The following is a 21569-nucleotide window of genomic DNA, read 5'->3' on the forward strand; positions in this document are numbered from 1 at the left end:
TCCAGTAACCAAACGCTCCCTGGCCTCCATCGGAGTGAGTAGCGACCACGTACGGATCAACGCAGTGGCTTGGAAAATAACCTGCAAAAAATGAATATTTGTTGCTCTGTTAAAAACCAAACCATTTCTGCAGTTCCATACTGCCCATAATAAAGCACATGCTCCTACGCGGATGTGTCGTGCTGTTTCGGACTCTATCCCATTAAGCCACGTTCCAAATAACGTGTTGACAGATCTTGGAGGAGTAATATTAAAGGCAATATGGACCGTCCGCCATAAGACTTTTGCCAACGGGCACTCAAGAAAAAGGTGTTTGATGGTTTCATCCCGATCGCAGAAGTTACACCTAGTAGGTCCTGTCCAGTTACGCTTTGCCAAATTATCCTTGGTCAAGATTACTTGTTTATGTACAAACCACATAAACGCTTTAATTTTCAAAGGAACTTTGACAACCCAAACATATTTGGAACTAGGAATGGAGCTTGAATTGATAACATCAAGATACATTGATTTGACTGTAAACTCTCCAGACCTAGTAAGCTTCCAGCGTAACTTATCGGGTTTCCCCTTCATCGAGTCTTCTTCTTCCATGGAAATCCCCTTCAATTTCTTCTCGTCACCAGTTGGGCGCTGCACGTTAGATGCCGCTAGACACCACCACGGCTGATGCCCTCATTGAACAAGCAGGGGACCATGAAAACATCGACCAACACTATCGTCGAGGTATGTCGGTGTTGCACCACAACTTCCTGCCATCGTGTGCAGGCTGTGCTGCCGCGCCCTCCAACGAGTCTGCATGGTGGTGTTGCGACTGCAACGGTGACGGGGTTGTGACTGCAATGGTAGTGGTGTTGCGACTGTAAAGGGGTGGTCTTGTGAGTGCGACCACAGTGGTATTTTTGCGTGGCGACGACTGAAACAGTGGTGGTGTTTGCGCGGATGGCTGCAACAGCGACGAGATTGTGACCGCAATGGTGTTGGGATTTGGTGTTTGCAATGACTGGGCTATGTTTTCGAAACATTTGTGTTGTTGCAATGGTATGTAATAGGGGCTATGTGTTTGAAACATGTGTGATGTTGCAATGGCGGCCACGGCGCGCTTTTGCAACATAGATCTTGTTTCAAAGGAAAAAAATGGTTCAAGGGAGATTGCAACAAGTCTTCTGTTGCGTAGAATCAAGGCTCCTGTTGCAGAGAATCAAGCGCAAAGGCTAGCAAGGCTAGCGCTCAGGTGGGAGAAAACAGACGGCTATTCGAGGATGCATCCAACGGCCGCCTGCGGTGGATCTTTTTAAATTATCACCCGACAGACAGCGCTGCCCTTTACTTTTTTCAAGATTAAGTTCCTTTTTGCATATTTATAATTGGTGGGTTAGCAATACGTACGTGACAAGAAAAACAAAAACAAAAAAGAGCTACACGTGTATACACGGACGCAGGCATGCAGCATGGCCAGCCTCAGTGACCGACGATCATGGCCTCCTCGTCAGCGAGCTCGATGCCAGCATCGGCCATGCGTTTCTCCTTGTACACGTAGCCCCTTGCGGCGATCGTGAAGAAGACGATATTGATTGCGCTCATGACGGCGAGCAACCAGTAGAAGTAGTCGAGCCTCCCTTGGTCGATGTTGTTGGCGAGCCAGCCGTCGTTGCTCCCGTGTCCAGTGACCTTGTGCACGATGGTGACTATGAGCGTGCTGAAGAAAAATCCAAGCGCGCAGGTGCTGAGGAACAGCCCCGTGCTCATGGTCTTCATCCCCTTGGGGCACTCGCGCAGGAAGAAATCGAGCTGCCCCATGTACGTGAACGCCTCGCCGGCCCCGACGAGCAGGAACTGGGGCATGAGCAGGAACACGGTGATCGTGACGCCGTCGGCGGACTCGGTGAGGCGGTACCGCTCGATGAGCGCGGCGGCGGCCATCCCGGCGATGGACAGGAAGAGGCCGACGAAGACGCGCTGGAGCGGGGAGAGGCCGTGCGGGTTGCCGGTGACGCGGCGGGCCACGGGGGCCACGAGGCGGTCGTAGAGGGGCACGGTGAGGAGGATGGAGCCGATGAGGAAGACGGTGAGGGAGCCCGCCGGGATGAGGAACCCCGAGCCGCCGATGGCACGGTTCATGACGGACGCCTGCTCGACGGCGAAGGTGGTCATCTGCGCGTGGATGGTCCAGAACATGATGGTGGTGGCCCAGATGGGCAGCATCCGCACCACCTGCTTCACCTCCTCCACGTCCGTCCGCGTGCACAGCGTCCAGCCGCTCGCCGCCGCGGGCGACTCCCGGTCGACGACGGCTGCGTGGTCGAGGAATCTGCATTTGCACATCATAACTCATTAGCCACTGTACTTGCAGCACTGTGCTGTAAAGGTGTATGCTAATCACACCAGTAACGATTTAGTTTAATGAAGCAATTGAGTGAGCCCATGACGTTCTTAGTTGAATCTTCGAGTCAAAACTGAATCTCCTTTTCCACAAGCCGATGCTGACGCACGTGAACGTGTGCTATGTTGCTGCCCTTTGGGACGAGGCGAGGAGGCACTACAGGAACGCGTGCGAACCGCAAGATCCAACGCCCAGCCGGCGTGCGATCGATCGAGCATTGCACCAAGTCACCAGACACCAACTGACCGACCCGCACAAAAGTCGATGCTGATGCACGGCGAATCTTTCCAGTCTTGGAGGAGGTGCTCTATCGCAAGTGACCTTTGGCCGTGGCAGCGAGCCCGTGAAGCCTGAGCAAAGCTGCGTATTGTCATGTGGCTGGGCAGCGCCGCCCGTGGGCGCTGGGCAGGCAACTGGCCACGAGAACTTGGCTACTTGCTTCTGCCAACGCGCGATGCATTGCACGTCTCCCTTTCATGGAAGCTGCCAGACGCATCGCCCAAAAGCAGTGGCTGTACATCTCGCGCCGAAACTTTACCGACCCAAAAAAGTTCTATGCAACGCAGTTACAATTCCTGTACAAGTTTCTGGCTTGTATAAGTTGTTTCCCGGACTTTTTTCTAGCTAGCTTGTTCGCGGTTCGTGTGCGGTCGCGTAACCGGCCTTATCTGATACAGCGAGCGGGGAACGTATCCGGCTGACAGCTACACGCTTGGACGTTGGAACTGAATATCTCATTTAAATCCCATCGATTAATCCCGGCTAGCTAGATTTCCGCACTACGTGATAGATGTGGCATGATCCATGGGGCCATGGCCGTGCACTGTCGCTCTACACTACACATCGTGTCCACGTCACGTATTAGTCACTGTGGGCCGGTGCCAACTCAATCGACCGCGTGCCCAAATTATTAATAATTGGCAGGCCGGGCTTCGCGCGCGGTGACACACTACTGTACGTGTTGGCCCACACATGCTGTCATGAATGCACAGTAGATGGCCCAACGCTAGCTTTGCTTGACACTTGATACTTACACAATCACTAGATACTGGACCATTGCCTTGTGTCTATTCTAGCTAGCTATTCATGAACTAAGATTCAGGAAGTACTGTACTGTTCTGACTTGTATAAGCTAGATACGTGAAGCATTGCTACAACCCTTTTTTAGCCAAGACAAATGGGCGTGCATGTGTTGTGAGTTGTGATCGGCTAGAGAGGGAGACAGAGAGTTGTTTTGGTAAATGAAGAGACATTTATTTTATTTGTGGACGATGGATGGGGATGTGAATGTTGCACTGGACCATACTACCACCAATGATGAGCTCCCTGGCTGGATACTCAAATCTCAGTTTAATCCCATTTAAAGTAATGGGAGTATCAGACAACCTGGCCTGATACAACTTTGTCAGATGATTCATCTCCTAGAACTTGTCTAGTACTAGTAGTTTAATTAGTTGTTAAAGCAGCAGACTAGGCAATTTAGGTACGAGGAGCGATGCTCTTGAGCGAATGCTTACCGGCACTCCTTGCTGTGGGGGAGCTTCAGCTTGCCCTTGAGGTCCTCGCCGGCGGCGGCCTTGTCGTCCACGTCGTAGAGCATGCTCGGGTCGGACGGCAGCGGCAGGGAGCGCTTCCTCCATGCCGCGGCCGTCACGGTGGCGACCTGCGTCAGCGGGCTGCCCACGAGCTTCTTGAACCGGTACTTCCTGGTGCCGGACAGGAACACGCCGAGCCCGCAGAGGATGCCGACGGCCACGACGCCGTAGCCCCAGCGGCGGCCCACGTTGTCCTGCACGTACACCAGCACGGTGACGGCGAGCAGTGCGCCGATGCTGACGAAGAAGTAGAACCAGTTGAAGAAGCGCATCATCATCTTGCGCTCGCCGTCGTCGGACTCGTCGAACTGGTCCGACCCGAAGCCGGACACGCTCGACTTGAGCCCGCCTGTCCCCAGCGCCGTCATGTACAGCCCCAGGTACAGCACGCCGAGCTGCGTCCCGTTCGCCGGCACGCAGTCGGGGCTCTGCCCCGTTGCGTCACCGCACGCCGCCGGCCGCAGCCCCGGCGCCACCGTCGAGATCGTCAGTATCATCACACCCTGCATCGATTGAGCTATGCAGGTTAGTACAGGCCGGGATGCTAGGCGTGTAACTGTGGCTTATGTGCAAGTCACGTACGGTGGCTTGGACGGCGGAGAAGACGGCGATGGTGAGGTAGCGGCCGAGGTAGGAGTCGGCGATGAAGCCGCCGAGGAGGCAGAGCATGAAGGAGGTGCCGATGAAGTTGGTGACGGTGTTGGCGGAGGCGGCGCTGCCGAGGTGCATGGTGCCGGTCATGTACGGCACCAGGTTCACCGCGATTCCCAGCGTCGTCATCCGCTCGAACAGCTCCGCGCCTTCACCACAACCAAGATCTCAGTTCTCCATTCGTCCCACGCCATCGATCGAACAGCATTCCACGAAGCGACCATGCAGCAAAACGACAAGGGCGCTCGTAAAAAATACCTAGGATCATGGCGGCGCATCCCCACCCGCCGGTGGTGGCGCGGGCGGCGGGGCGGCCCTTGTAGTCCCAGGCGTCCGTTAGGGCGGCGCCCTGCTTGCCGGCCTTCGCCACGGTCTCCGGCAGCACTTCCGTGCCCATCTCTGCCTCAAGATCAAGCCTCTCACGTGCTCGTGATGGCAGGATCAAGCCGGGGGACAGGCAGTGCGGTGACGAGGAAGCTCGGGCTCGAGGGGAGGGTGATGATGCTGGTGGAGTGGTCCTGCGGGGTTGAGGGCCTTCTTTTATAGCGGGAAGCCGGTGGATCTCTGCCTCGGGATTCGGGATGCATCTCACCTTTGCTTTCGTTGCTGAGCTAGGTGTGATCAGTTTGTGGTTAATTAGTCGTGGTCTCCTTCTGCCACAAAAATAACCACTGTCTCCTGCCTCCCGGGGTTCTTTTTCCCATGACTCTGGCACTCGTTAACTAATCGCTCAATTATTGGCTAGCTAGCTTGTTCTATTTTCCCAGAAGCTCAAACAAACCGAAAGTGCTCTTTTGATCCCGAGCTCATATGCTCCCGCATGAACAGTAAAATCGAAAAAAATAGTAAAAAAATTCAAAAAAAATCTGATTTTGTTGGTGATAAACACTGATGAATGTTCTAAATGCGTGCAAAATTTCAGGCCGAAATGACATTCGTGGAGGTCTGGGCAAAAATAACAAAATCGATGCTCCAAAATGCTTCCAACAATAATCTTTTTGGACCATTGATTTTTTTTGCCCAGACCTCTACGAATGTCATTTCAACCTGAAATTTTGCACCCAGTTAGAAAATTTATCAATGTTCATCACAACAAAAATCAGAATTTTTTTACTATTTTTTTGGATTTTACTGTTCATACGGGAGCATATGAGCTCGGGATCAAATACTCCATGTCCCAAACAAACATGCTATTGGTTGAGCAGGCGGCCGGGGAGCTAGCCTACCGGGTTGAGATGACACGAGATATTAATCCTTGTTTCTTTTTAGTTTGCATATAAAATTGTTTGAAGTCAAATTTCATAATCTTTGACCATTTTTATAGGAAAAATATATCAACATTCACGAAATTAAGTTTTATATTGTATAATTATAATGTTGTAAATGTTGATATTTTTTAATATAAAACTGGTTAAACTTTGCGTTGTTTGACTTCAAACAAATCTTATAAGAAACAAAGGGAGTATTTTCCAAACGTATGGTTAATAGTAGAGCTAACCGGGGGCTCTATATATTATTTTCTTCGATTGAGTTTATAAGTCAGGCACGTATTCTTAAATTTTGATTTAGCTAATAAAACATGTATAATATGCCATAAAAATTATATGGTAGAAACTTAATTTGATGACAAATCTATAGTCAACCGCCAACTTTATCCGGTAGTCATGTCATCTATAGGCAACTCATATAATAGTTAGCTATTGGCACTTACTACTTTACCATTACATGATCCATATCTTTCTCTCGCAATATTTTTGCAGCTCGTGCTGCAGTGGGCTACAAATTTACTCGGAGGAAACATACATCATCATGATATGTCCTATCTAATAAGTTGTGTGAAGAAACATTTTCCTCTTGCTCCTTCCACTTGCGAGTCCCACACTAGAGTTTCCCCGCCTCCCGCCGGCACACTCTCCAATTTGCCTTGTATTCTATGGCCTTAGGCCCATGGAGACGTGGTGGATCCGGACCCGTACCGGTGGGAGGGCTCTTGTTTCGTTTTTAAGTGTTCTTTTTTTAGTTTGTTTAGGGTTTGTGTCCTTCTGATGAAGACGAGGCGGTGGCTCCCTGAAGATGAAATAAGGTTTCTCCCGTCTAGCCTCCTTCTCAGTGTTTCTTCTCATGGGACTCGGTCGGTGTTTGTCTTCCGTGGATCTGCCTGGATTTGGTCTTCATTCGTCTGCTCCGTGTGTCTACATGTTGGGTCCTTCTGATATGCACTTCTCTTCATGTTCTGATATGCTGGTCATTTGGGGAGTTAACTCGACAACATCTCGATTGTCTACTATACCAAGGTTTGTCTGGCTCCAGTGAGGGAGGGTCGATGATGCCGGCATGCCTTTGACTCGCTCATGTGCTTGTAGTCGTCTCTATAGGTGGTCTACGGACATGGATGTAATTCAATTGTTTCTTGTGTTCTTTATACTACTATGATGTTTGATGAATTGATAAAAAGTTTTTCCCACAAAATAAATAAATGAGTTTTGTGAAAATAATTGCATGATGAATATGGTAGTTATAATATATTTGTTCAAAACAAGCCTAACATGGTGAAAACTATTACTTGAAATTAACTATGATGGAATGGAAAGTATATACAAATAGTTCATCATGTATGGTCTTACCTTGTTTGTACCACACAACATTATATTTATTTTTTTTCTTTTACCCAGGCTCTGATCCGCCGTGGTGCGATAATCATAATTTCATTGATTCAATTTTGCAAATAATTTTAAGTAAGAGGTGTGCAAACACATGGATACACAGTATTCTTAATTTTGATAAGATTTGATTTGAGTATAGGCAAGGGAAGAAAAGGAAATTTATATTTAGTTAAGATTTTGGTAAAATACGATTAGATTTGGTTTAGTTAATGTAGAACATGTGGGGGCGATGTACATGACAAAAAAAGTAAACGGAGGAGAGGCAAGGTGGAGGTGAACATACAAGGACCAACTCCCCATTAATAATAGAGATTTATTTATATCGAATGTATGTCTTTTTTCAGATTATTTACGTGTTTTCTACATTCGGAGATTTTGTGCACCTATGAACACGTATCTAAAGATTCAATGATCTCGATTTGTGTTGATGCATTTATGAAGAATTAGCGGCTATGATGTATGTTGGTTCGAACCTATTGGTTGTGTTATGATTATTATGAAGATATAATGGTCATGATATGCTTAGGTATAGTTATGAAGAGCTAATGATCGTTATTTGGGTTGGTATAATCATGAAAATAAATACCATGGTATGATTATCTGCAATTATAAAAATCTAATGGGTGCAGTTTATTAAATATAAAAATGCACCCCTAAATCAATGGCGGATGTTTTGCTTTTTGTGAGAAGATTCACCAATCTCTCTCATTTTTCTAATATATCGTGATTTTTTTATATATTAAGAAACATCAAAGTATGCACACAAAAATATGCAAGGCTATTTAGAAGAGTGGCATTTGGGGTATAGTGTTAGTAAGTGCATCTAGGCCCCCTTAGTGGATTTTGGATGATTAGTGACAAAACAATTAATGGACTAATGTGTTTGTGAGTATGCATAGGTGAAAATCCATAAGGATTTGATTTAACTAGCGGGTTATGACCCCTAAAAATGTTGTCAGAACATTGAAGTGTTCGAAATGCCCATTGAGGAATTGAAAGTTGTTGTGTTGACTTTAATTTACTAGTTTCTCTGTTTCTTCATTGAGTTGTAGGGGAAACCGTACAATCCAGGGGGTCTAAGTGAAGCAAGATCCAAATCTTAGTGTAGTGCTTAATTATCACCTAAATTTTCAGTGTGTAAAGACTTGAAAATATCCTTTCCAAGTGAGCCATCTAGCTCAACTGTTTTGGGACACCAAGGTTAAGTTCCCCACTGGGGAGTTGGATGTTTTGCCTCGCAAGACAGTCCACATGCGTGGGTTTTCAAATTTTCGACCATTGTCACATGTTGGCTTTCGGATGGGCGTGTCCCTACAATGGTCATACCAGTCCATCGGGACTAAGCCCCCGGCTATAAATAGCCCCTACCCAACTAATTGTGGTTTACTGCTTCGTGAGAAAATTGACAAGTGTTGTCTGAGCAACACCTCCTTGCACTGATTTGAGTAATCCTAAGTGAGAAAAAAACCCAAAGCCTAGAGTGAGCTGTGATTGAGCATCACTTAAGAACTTGATCAAGATTAGCTTGGACTCGTTACTCTCGAGGACTAAGCATCCTCTAGACCGTTAGGCATGGTTCAAGAGCATCCGACCCATGGATTCACTGAAGGACAAGTCTGCACCGGTCCAAAGATCTTTGCAAGATCTACCATGAGTGTTGGGCGAGTTTTGAGGAACTTACCTCAAGGAGTTAAGGCCAACAATTGTGTGCCTTCATAGTAGAGTGCTCAACCTCTCCACCCCAGATGTAGAACGGTGTCATAGTTTTGAACTAAGGGGTAAACACATCATTGTGTCTTCGCCGAGCAACGAGTTATAATTTCTCACAACTCTTTACTTAATGTTTTCCTCTAATTCTGGTGAATTTTCCCTTCCTCCTTTCTCCGTGATTACTGTGAGGACTTCTGAGTACTTACATTTATGTTCTGCTTCTTAATTCTGTTAAGTGTTGTACTTTGTTTACTTTTGAAGACTTTATCTCTTGCTAAATTACCCGCATCATTTGTGTGTTATTTTTTTCGTTCATGCGATAGCATGTTTTTTGTTGTTTTGTTTACTCAGTAGTTTTGTGTTGCATGCTTCTATGTCTTGTAGTTTTTCAGCTAGATTTCCACATTATTGCTCCATTGCTATCCTGTTATTCTTCAATCTATGAAAGCATCTTTATTTTTGAAGATTTTTTTAAAATCGTCGGTTCACCCTCTCTCGTGGATAACTTTGATCCCTACATTGGTGATTTTCAAAAGCATTTACTTTGCTTATGGGCAAGATAGTTTGTTGATATATTGTGCAACTCTAGATTTGAGAATGTGCAATTTGATATCGTGAGAAATAAGAATCACAAGGAATTTGATATAGTAATATTAGAATATTTTATTTAAATATAACATCAGTATTTTATTGGGATTTGCAAAATAAATCTCATAGGTAATTAGATTTCACATTTCGGGCCAACATATGCTACCCTCCCCTTTTACAAAATATAAGGCTTAAAAATTTGTCGTGTGCCACTATGCTAAGTTTGGCCAAAATTTCAGAAAAATAATAATATAAAAATACCAATTAAATAAGTTATATAAATATATTTTTTATGATAGATCTACTGATATCTATTTCCCACTGCACTCACTAATATTTTTCCAATAAGCTTGATTAAACTTATAAATTTTGACTGAAGACAAAAAAAATGTACTCCAGCTGGCATGAAGAAAGATCTAAACTTTAATCCAAGATTCCTTTTTGCTCGATCTATCAGTGCAACAGGTGAACTTTGGATCTGTCCCGGACTAGCTTGTCAAGCAAGTGGTATATGCGTCCATGAGTGACAATGTTTCTTCTGCTATAGATCCAGGGACAAACAAAGATGTCAATTCCTGATGGACAGCAGCTACGACCTAGCTAGTTCCTTCAACGGCGACACCCGTTGACAAGGCGACTCTCAGAACCCATCATTTTTTCTCGTGGAGTATCTCCTCCAGTACTCGGCTGCTGGTGTTGATCATTCATACTGCAGAGGTCCGAGAGTAACTTTTACTAGTATTCACCTTTTTTGTGGGTGGGTGCTAGTGCCCGCTCCGCCAGCCCGGACGCGCACGTCGGAATTGGAAGCGCTAGCCGCGAGAAACAACGGGGATGGGAGTGGGAAGCGGTGGAGCAATCCGTGTGTCACCGCCGCAGGTTGCCGGCGCAGCCCAACGAGGACGAGCGGCTCCTTGTTTGGGTCTACCACCGGTCGCTGACGACGACAGAGTCGGACTCTCGCCGGCTACGGACGAAGAATGAGAAGGCGCTCCGGCTTGCCATTGAGCAGTCAGAGCACGAGGCGGCGGAGGCAGCGGTGGCTCGGGTGCCCAAGCTCAAGCGATTGCAGGACAGGGTCGTTCGACGTATGAAGGGGATCGTCGTCCTCTTCGACTCCTCGTACGACGACAGCGACAACCATGGATCCGACTCCTCTGACCCCGACGATCCACCACCTGCCGCAGACGTCTACAACTGCGCTGATGACAGAAGGGCAAAGGCCCGACGAGGAAGTGGTGAATCTCCGCCGTCTTCATCGTTAAGTTCTAGTTATTTAGTACTCTAGTTAGAACCTATCCGTCGTGTACGTGGATTATGTAAACTTTGACTACTTTTTGGAGATCCCTAGGTGATCTTTAATTTGGTGATCGAAATGTGCATATCCATGTCCGTTTCATAGTCAGTGCGATAATCCACGTATTTTTTATTAACGTTACATGCTTAGTATGGATATAGGGTATATATAAGATACACGGACGTGTAGAACACAAATTAAGGAGTGCCCAATAAGTTTCTGACGCGCACGGCGTTTGAGAGGGCGGATTTGATGACCACGGCTATAGATGCTCTTATAGTTTGCCTATGTAGGATTACGCAAATAGCCATGATTTTCTTATACAAAGTTTTTGGTTAATATCTTTTACCAAAGAGGGAGACGTTCTTGACTTTTTTTAGAAAAGGAGGATGACCCCGGCCTCTGCGCATCTGGACAATGCATGCGATCACTTTATTAATTATTCTCATAAGACCTTACAAAGTCATGCAACAGCAAGACTGAAGCCACTGTCTAAGCAACAACTGTCGTTACACCTATCCAATTGATGAAGAGGCGCTGATAGCCTGGGCTTAATACCAAACAGACATCGCAGCCAAACCTAAACATCTAAGACCTGAGGTCCCAACCAGGACGCCTGCCTGGTATGGGGCACCTACCAGTCCGGCGCACTCCTCAACCAGGACGCCTGCCGGGTATGAGGCCGCCGCAGCCACCTGCCACGAGTCCATCTTCAGAGCCGTACTGTTGCATCTACCGTGCCAAGTCTTACTACCATCGACGCCACCACGACGCCAGACAGCGTCGTCCTCCTGCGCGAGTCCATCCTCCCACATCGAACTCCGAATCTGCACTGCGCCACGCCGTCAAGATTCGTCCCCATCAATGTATGGATGAAGCACCGCTCCACCAAATAAGCCGTCCGCTGGTCCCGCGAAGCCGAGTGCACCTCCAAGAATGCCGCCCCCAAGGGGGTTACGACACATGATTGCCGCCAACATCCGATCAGCTAGATCCGGCGACCAACCACAACAACAGTGCCACCGTGGGATCCCTGGCGCACCGGCCACTGCCTGAGTGTGCCACCACTGGAGCCTAGGAGGAGGGCTCCCACCCCGCCTCGCCAAGCCGCGAGAGCCGCCGAGAAGGATCCCGCGCGCTCGTCACCGTCTCTGATCCGAACCAATCCATAGCAGATCGCCGTCACAGATCCGCCTTGGACAGGGACTGCACCACGCCATGCCGCCGCGGGAAGCCCTAGCTTCACCGGCCACCACCCTCCAGGGCCGCCGCCCCGGGATCCAGACAGAACATTGCCGCTGCCACTGGCCAAGTTCCGCCGCCGCCGACCAGCCAAGCCGCCGATCACTGCATGACCATGCGAGCACAACCAACCGACCGACCAACTCTAACGAAGAAGAAGGCCACCACCACCAAGCCTAGGGCCGGCGCCCCAGACATCCCCGTGTTGCAGATCAAGTCCAGGAGCAGTGCAGCCCCGACGGCGATTGAGATCGGTAGCATAACGAATTAGCCCGACAAGAGTAAAGGCCAGATCCGCCGTTGCTGGTGCCGTCCTCCCCCGCCGCCGCCGCACCACTTCCATGCCGCCGCCGATCTGTGCCACCGCCGCCGATCTGGCCGGAAAGGAGCGCCGCCTCCCAACTAGATCGGGATCCGAGGAGAAAACCGCCGCCGCCACGCCACAAGGGCTTTGCCCCTGTGATGCCCTGGGCGACGACGGTGGAGGGGAGCGGAGGTGGGGCGACGGCTGTAGGAGGAGGGCGGGGGCTCCCCTGTGCGGGGCGGCGCCGCCGCACGGGGGAGGGAGGGAGGGAAAGATCAATTACTGTCTATCGGTCAAGATCATCTGCCACGCTCAACATTTTTTTCTTTGAAACGGAGGCGGAAACTTTGCCTCGTCTATTAACCCGAAATCATCGGACGTCTACGGCTATGTCAGATCAGTATCAGTGTCAAACATTGGTGCAGGTGGAGCCTTGATCCCACTAGACGCTCAAATCTTGAACCTGTCCCCATCAGGGAGACGTTCTTGACTAACTGGTGCACACAGACTTTTATTGTTTATTTCGAACACCATAAAGTTAACAGCATGGCTGCCCCAAGGCAAGTAAAAAAATGAAAAAAAATGCGAGATAAGCCTTATGCATCACAAAATCCTACTAATAGGACGTCAACCAAATCGGTCGAACAAATCCCGAGAGACCATCTCCCATCGATTGCACCCAAAGATTGTGGATGCCCGACAAAGTTTCTGGTTATGGCGTCTCAGCATTGCTCTACTTTTATTTATAAATCAAAATTTTCAAAATTCTCCTTTTGTTGATTAAATGATTGAGGCCTTTGGACTCGTCCGGTCATGTGTCTTTTTTTCTTTATGAAAACTATAGGATACCTCACGCGTTGCTACGGTGGTCGGTTGAAGGAATTTTTGCTTAATAACACGAGAATCAAAATTTTAAATACATATGACTTATACTATTTGATTATGTATAACTGTAACAATATTTATTGAATATATGTAGAATAATTGAACAAAAACATTTTTTTCATGCATGGTTGAATAATGTAGTGGGTCTTTTCTCATACATGGTTGGATGTTGATATGAGCCTTATCCCATTCATAATTGTATGGTGAGGTTGCATGCTTGCATGTTGAGATAAATAACTTAATGCCCATAACTCTCTTAGTTGTATCTGACTCCTCTGAAGCTTTGTTGAGCCTTCTCAATGATCGTTTATGCAGATCGGCGTATGGGCCCTTAGTGGCCGAGATCAAGTCTCTTATGCAGAACCGGGAGTTTATTCCGCAACAGATTAGACATGAGCAGAATAGGGTAGTAGATTGACTGGCTGTATATAGTCGTATGGAACAAACCACTGCTGTGTGGCTCAACCATAGTCCCCATGTATCGAGGAACTATTGCCTCTTGATTGTAACCCTATACCATTGGAATAAACTCTTTTTTCCGAAAAAAAAACTCTCTTAGTAGTATGGGATTAGCAGAGACAGAGGCAATAATCTTGTTCACTCTAGCTAAGACTATAGCAGAGGGCACATCTCGGTCCCACGGGATCTTTCTAACTTTTCTCTTCTGCAGGCAAAGAATCTTTCAACTACTTTGGCTGTTCACAGTCTCACGGCTGAACATCATGAAAACATAGTTTCACTGTAGAGCTAAGTAACGACATTGGGGTCTAGCTCGATTTAGAGTCAGCTAGCTGAACAGAGACAAAAGAGTGGATATCATGCATGCATGTTTTAAGAAGAATCTATTTGCTGGTCTGCCATGTGCAGACCATCCAGTACTGGCCAGGCTAGCGACCAGCATATCAGAGTGTATGTTGATCGCCTCACATGTGTTCTTGTCTCTTGATGAAGGATTAAAGCCAACGTACAAGTAGATGCATCTTGTTGTGCCTTGCAAGGCCCAAGTGGCCCGTACGTGCTATGAATTTAAGCACACAAAAACAAATGTGTACTCCCTTCATTTTTATTTACTTCACACACTAGTTTTGTCTCGAGTCAAACTTTTTAAACATCTATCAAATTTATATGAAAAATTATTAGAATCATCATTCAATAACATGGTCGAACTTTATAAAGTTAGGCTTAGGTCAAAACTGATATGCGGAGTAACTAAAAATGGACGGAGTGTTGTATTACTTGCACACTATTTGCAAGATTATTTCTTGCTAAGTATATATACTCCATCTCAGTTTTTCTTTTCCTGTAAAGGTGGTCTTCAGACTGAGTGTAATTGATATCTTTTCGATATTAATATATCCTCTTGGTCGGAAAAAACTGTCTAGCATCGATATGGTTTTCCCTCAGAAAAAAAAGGATCGATATGGTTAGTAGCTAAGTAAACAGAGATGTGCAAGTTAAGCTTAGCTATGTCCACCACATGCGCTTGCAGGGACAGGTAACTAATTTATTCATGCAGGGTCAACAATTTCAAACGACCATTCTAAGTACATGTAGGGTGAGGATGCACACCTTCTCGAGTTTTTCTGTCAGCTGGATAAGGATGCATCATCCATAGTTGTGTTTTCTCTGGCTGCGCTGCTCACGGATCCGAGTTTTTGACTTTTGCCACATGCGTGATATATTTATAGTTTCAGCCGTTTTCTCTTACTAAGCTGGCTTGATTATTCGTTCACGTCTTCGAGTTTCATTCTTGAGTAGTTCGAATTATACGGCGTTTTATAGCGATTAGCATTGACCCGATGCTTAAACTAATGCAAATGGGATATGCATACAGGCGGTTATAGTAGTATTTGCTAGCTTCTCATCGGTCAGTTGATTGCATGAATTGGCGGTGCAGATATAACTAATTATGTTTCACGCTGAATATTATTAATCCAGTTCAATTCATGTGGTATGAAAGATAGGTTTTCACAATAGTTTTTTTCCTTCGAAATATACGGTTTTCACACTGAATATTAATCCTCTGTGATTCTTGTGGTTGAGTTCAATTCAAAGATAGGGTCTTTTTCCAGCACAATATTTATGTGGTATGAAAAACAATTTACGCATAGCAATGGTTCTGTCACTGTCGTGTCCTTGTAATGATTACAGCACAGCAAAACTGTCATTAGTTGCCCTGAATTTCCTACTGCAAAAGCTTGCGTTACATGCAAATACAGACACCACAAGAACCAAGTGTGACATGGATTCAATGGCCGCGAGCATGTACAGGCCACAAACACAGGTGACGGTTAGGTCACGGCCTAATTAAATTGACAATTTGGTCTTGTTTATGCATCTCAGCTATTGGACTTAAACTGCTACGCCCTCCGTTCCGAAATATAAGTCTTTTTAGAAATTTCAAATGAACTGCCACATACGGATGTATATAGACATATTTTAGAGTGTAGATTCAATCATTTTGCTTCGTATATAGTCACTTATTGAAATCTCTAGAAAGACCTACATTTAGGAATGGAGTGAGTAGAAGGATGTCATGTGTACATGTGTTTGATTACTTGTCGCTTCTATGGTTTAATTAATTAGTCGATTATTATGATTATCCCATCCTTCCGCGATTGGAAAGGCTATTAGAGCAACTCTAGCAGACCCCGCATCCGACACAAACCCGCATAATTTGGGTGATTATACGGGCTTGTCCCATTTTTCTGGCCAGACCAGAGCCCGCATCGGTGTCCGGCCCGTAATTTTTTTTGCCACAGCCCATAAACGCAACCCCCGAGCCACTATAACTGCGGGTTTGCGGGGCAGATACGGGTCGAAACCCTATCCTCCCGCCGCCGCATTCCCCTCCAATTCCCCACCGTGCCGCTCGATTTCTCGCCGCCAGCGAGCCTTGAACCACCATGGCCGACTCGGGGGATGAGGCGGAGCGCCGCCGCCGCGCCAGATCTGACGCCGCGTGCAAGCGGAGGGCGCGTCGGTGGCTCAACCAGGGTGACCGGCCGCCGCCGGCATTCAACCGGCGCGAGCTCAACGAGTTCGAGCTCGAGCGCGCCCGTCGCCGCCGCGCCTCCTCCGGCAACTGGTCCGCGGGGAGCTCATCCGCGGGCGCATCGAGCTCGCGGCTCGTTCCAGTGAAGAGGGAGCCGGAGGAGGCCGTGCCCAATGTGCCGCCGTGCCGAGGCGTCATCGGACCCAAGGACTACCTCCCACTGGGGCGTGTATGAATGTGGCGTGTATGAACTTATTATGCGAAGAAGAACCATCTATGCGAGCGAGCTCCGGCGAGCTGTTGCTTAAATTTGTCGCGCGAAACAACTTTTTTTAAAATTTAGGGATTTGTTTGTGGTTTCTAGTCTGCCGCCGCAAATTTCGGCCTGCATAACCGCCCCCGTGCGACCTGCAAACACATTTTACAGGTCGGCAAAATGCGGGGTCTGCTAGAGTTGCTCTTACAGGCGTTCGTGGGCAGGCAAACCATTTTTGGTGCGTACAGGCCACAGCGGAATTTGAACCTATCAACGCGAATACTAGCACACTAAAAAATACTAGTAGCACTCTGCATGCATAGGTTCCATATTAAAGCCATCCAATAATACAGGATTCCTGTCAAAACTTTCGAAAATACATCTCAACTATGCAGAAGCCGGGTGTGTGTTCATTATGTTTGTATTCTTAATGCTTCATTTTGAGTTGCTAAAGTTCACCCTTTGCCGAGAAATGTTCAAAAATGGCAAAAGAGATCTCCTTTTCCGAAGAGTGGATAACCATGGCATCCGTATCATCATGATATACACAACTATTTCTTTAACGAGCTATTTTTTTCGTAAAGGCGCGACTTATTACTTAAAAGATTTTACCCGTACGTTGCAACAAGGACAACCTTTTTCTGGTGGTTAAGCGTTAATTTTTTGATTGGATTGAGATTGGGATATGTTATGAGGGAATCCATATGCAAAGGTAAGAAAATATATGATGTGACTGAGATTGTGTACTTACAACTATATGAGTTAATTTGGTTGTTTTGTTTGCAAGGAATATTTGCTATTGATGTTTATTTCATTTTTGTTCATTGCTTGCAAGGGATTTGTTTTCTCACAAATGAGAAGGTGGAGTAAGAGTTATCACATGGTTTGGAGAATAATCGGTGGGAGGAGTCATGCACCGATGATAGGGCTGGATGCGACAAACCAGCAATCTCCCTTTAGTAGTAGAGATAAAGTATCAGACATGAGCTCTCAATCATGAAAGAAAAGTTTAAAAAGGTGTAATGCCCACGATGCGGCTATATCTCCCACGTGTCGAGGCACGACTTAGAGGCATAACCGCATTATGGTTTTGTCGCAAGAAGGGTTATCTTCACACAATCCTATGTAATGAACAAGAATGGGATAACGAGAGTTGGCTTACAATCGCCACTTCACACAATACATAAATATAAATCATACATCATCCAAAATCCATACATAGACCGACTACGGTCAAAATCCAAATGAAAATAAGATAACCCCAACTGCTAGATCCCCGATCGTCCCAACTGGGCTCCACTACTGATCATCAGGAAAAGAAACATAGTAACGACGGCGTTCCTCGTCGAACTCCCACTTGAGCTCGATTGCGTCATCTGCACTGGCATCATCGGCACCTTTGGTAGAATCTGCGAGTCACGAGGACTCAGCAATCTCACACCCGCGAGATCAAGACTATTTAAGCTTATAGGAAAGGATGGTGTAATAAGGTGGAGCTGCAGCAGGCACTAAGCGTATATGGTGGCTAACATACGCAAGTGAGAGCGAGAAGAGAAGCAACGCAACGGTCACGAAGCTAGAGATGATCAAGAAGTGATCCTGAAGCTACTTACGTTCATGCATAACTCAAACCGTGTTCACTTCTCGGACTCTGCCGAGAAGAGACCATCACGGTTACACACACAGTTGATGTATTTTAATTGGGTCAAGTGACAAGTTCTCTACAACCGGACATTAACAAATTCCCATCTGCCTCATAACCGCGGGCACGGCTTTCGAAAGATAATACCCTGTAGGGGTGTCTCAACTTAGCCCATTATAAGCTCTCACGGTCAACGAAGGATAAACCTTCTCCTGGAAAGACCCGATCAGTCTCGGAATCCCGGTCTACAAGACATTTCGACAATGATAAAACAAGACCAGCAAAGCCACCCGAATGTGCCGACAAATCCCGATAGGAGCTGCACATATCTCGTTCTCAGGGCACACCGGATTGTCCAAGCTTCCGATAGGCGAGCCCAGAGTTGCCCCTGGTGGCCACCGGCGACTGACAGGTTGGACCAATACTCAGAGGAGCACTGGCCCCCGGGGGGGGGGGGGTTAAAATAAGATGACCCTCGGGCTCGCGAAAACCCGGGGAAAAGGCTTAGGTGGCAAATGGTAAAACCAAGGTTGGGCCTTGCTTGAGGAGTTTTATTCAAGGCAAACTGTCAAGGGGGTCTCATAAATCACCCAACCGCGAAGGAACGCAAACTCAAGGAACATAATACCGGTATGACGGAAACTAGGTCGGCAAGAGTGGAACAAAACACCAGGCATAAGGCCGAGCCTTCCACCCTTTACCAAATATATATAGATGCATTAATTAAATAAGAGATATTGTGATATCCCAAAAATATCCATGTTCCAACATGGAACCAACTTCAACTTCACCTGCAACTAGCAACGCTATAAGAAGGGCTGAGCAAAAGCGGTAACTTAGCCAAGCAACGGTTTGCTAGGAAAGGATGGTTAGAGGCTTGACATGGCAATATGGGAGGCATGATATAGCAAGTGGTAGGTAGCGCAGCATGGCAATAGAACGAATAACTAGCAAAGCAAAGATAGAAATGATTTCGAGGGTATGGTCATCTTGCCTGCAAGGTTCTCAGAGTTGTCGAAAGCTTGATCCTCGTAAGCGTACTCAACAGGTTCCTCGTTCACGAACTCGTCTCCCGGCTCTACCCAAAACAAGAACACAAGCAACGGAACCACAATCAATCACGGGAAATGCACAAGCAACATGATGCAAAACATGTATGATATGCGAGATGTGGTATGCGATGCATATGCGTGCTCCGGAAGAAAAATGATGAACAAGGCAGTAAATTGGCAAACCAAGCATGCCACTGGAAAAATGATGAATAAGGCAGTAATCTACAGGAGATGCTTGACAAAAGATGAACACTGAGCTACGGCTAGATCACAACATAACAGGCTCAAACAAGCATGGCAAAAGTGCAAAAGATATCAGGCTCACAGACTTAGTGAAATTACTGGACATGCCTGAAACAGCATCAGGTAGCAATGTTCAGAGCACGAAATCAACATGCTACAGGAACTTAACAGAGCAAAACAAGGCATGAGATGAATCTCCTAAATGCATAGAACAAAAGTCCATAACTGACCATAAGCCAAAAAGGAGCAGAAAATATGATGGCACCTATGTAAACATAGCAAGTTTCGTTAACAGGTTTCAGACTTAGCAGAAAACAGAGCATGGCAGAAACAGTAATATGAAGGCATCTTTGTGAGCTTGATACACTCACCACAAAATAATACATGACAAAACAAGCATACCTACAGCAATATGGCATGTTTATGAAGATACCCATGGCAAGAGGAAGTACATAGCATGAAAGGAGAAAGTACAACAAGCTTGGCAAAATTGAATATCATGTTAAGAATCTGCCAGAAATATTTTATAGCAAAAGTAGAGCAAGATTGAGTCATGTTAGGGCACTCCATAATTGCAAACAGGGGCATGGATGGATATAGCACAACTATATCTACAAAACATCCTTACTGAACATCTCCAAAAGGAGCATGGATCTCTCTGTAGCCACATGGATACATAGCAACAAAATAACAGCAGTCACTGACTTCGTAAAAATCACTAAGTCCCTGAAATCAGAAACATCACGAAGCCTAATTTGCATGCTTGTGCTAGTCACCACAGAGATCACAAAAATACATGGCATACACCTCTGTAAAGATGGCATGGCATACATCAAAACACATGTAGAGCTCATGCCCATAAGATGCACAGATTAAATGCAACAAAAATAACAAATCTTCATGTTCTGATAAGTAACAACAGTTAACAGCAACTAGCACTCTTGCACCAGAGATTTGGGCATCAAGATGGACTCAAAAGAATATGGTGCAATGGAACAAAATGAAGAGCATCTCGAGGCAAACATTTCGATATATTACACGCACGAAACGGAGCTATATGCAGAGAGTTATGATGCAGTGAACAGGAGCATGTACTGTAAATATATAAGACTCGGAGAAAAACGGGGAGGGGAAAAAGGTCAACCAGATCTGGATCGAGGCGCTCGAGCTAGGGTTCTCCGAGGCTGCCGGAGTTGAGGGCCGAGGCGCGGCGGGGCGCGGGTGCCCGCGGGGCGGCGGCGGACGGCGGCCCCGGGCGGCACCGGCGACGAGGTGGTGACGGCGGCGCCGGCGGAGAGGACGGGTGGCGGCGCGCGGGTGCGGGGCGGAGGAGACGGGCCGGCGGGGGCCGGTTGCGGGCTTGCGGGCTTCGGCGGCGGCGCGGTGTACGGCGCCACGTGGCGGGCTGTGATTGGCGCGGGGCGGCGGCGGCTTTCGTCCGGCGCCGGGCGGACACGTCCGGCGCGCGGAGGGAGAGGACTAGGGTTTCGGGGATCTGGAATTTCGGGGAGTCTCACATATTTATAGGTAGAGGGAGCTAGGAGAGTCCAAATGGAGCACGGTTTTCGCCCACACGATCGTGATCGAACGACCTAGAGCATGGAAGTGACTTAGATGGGTTTTGGGCTGTTTGGAGGGGAGTTTTGCTGCAACACACAAAAGGACTTTGCGGTTACCCGGTTAACCGTAGGAGTACCAAACGACCTCCAAATGGAACGAAACTTGACAGGTGGTCTACCGGTGGTATACCAAGGCCACTTGCCAAGACTCAGTCCATTCCGAGAACGTTCAACACCCGTTCACAAAAAAGAACAAGAGGGGTGCGCCGGAGGAGGTGGGAGTGCCGGATTGCAAAACGGACAACGGGGAAAATGCTCGGATGCATGAGACGAACACGCATGCAAATGCGATGCACATGATGACATGATATGAAATGCATGACATGAACAAAAAGCAAAACGAAAGAAAAAACCCGACCACGAATGGAATATCATAACACATAGCCGAAAATGGCAAGAGTTGGAGTTACAAATATGGAAAGTTACATCCGGGGTGTTACAAAAGGA

At 47.0% G+C, this 21569-nt stretch overlaps 1 protein-coding gene across 1 annotated transcript; it reads right to left on the reverse strand.

Moving 5' to 3' along the window:
• Positions 1-1012: 1012 nt before the first annotated feature.
• LOC123181617 (protein NRT1/ PTR FAMILY 6.3) lies at positions 1013-5144 on the reverse strand. The gene is made up of 4 exons (XM_044593925.1): positions 4885-5144; positions 4558-4775; positions 3898-4478; positions 1013-2308 (listed from the first exon to the last, which is right to left on the reverse strand). Exons 1-4 carry the CDS (start codon positions 5021-5023, stop codon positions 1459-1461), a joined length of 1788 nt encoding a protein of 595 aa, XP_044449860.1. The 5' UTR covers positions 5024-5144; the 3' UTR covers positions 1013-1458.
• Positions 5145-21569: the final 16425 nt, after the last annotated feature.

This window comes from Triticum aestivum, chromosome 1D (assembly GCF_018294505.1).
Source record: "Triticum aestivum cultivar Chinese Spring chromosome 1D, IWGSC CS RefSeq v2.1, whole genome shotgun sequence".
In the NCBI taxonomy this organism is placed as follows: domain Eukaryota; kingdom Viridiplantae; phylum Streptophyta; class Magnoliopsida; order Poales; family Poaceae; genus Triticum; species Triticum aestivum.

What these genes read in the sequence shown, in the direction of transcription:
- LOC123181617 (XM_044593925.1), bottom strand. Translation starts at nt 5,023, where the DNA reads ATGGGCACGGAAGTGCTGCCGGAGACCGTGGCGAAGGCCGGCAAGCAG. An exon ending in TCTCCGCCGTCCAAGCCACC is followed by an intron (nt 4,479 to 4,557) that starts GTACGTGACTTG and finishes CAATCGATGCAG; the next exon opens with GGTGTGATGATACTGACGAT. An exon ending in CCCCACAGCAAGGAGTGCCG is followed by an intron (nt 2,309 to 3,897) that starts GTAAGCATTCGC and finishes GTGCAAATGCAG; the next exon opens with ATTCCTCGACCACGCAGCCG.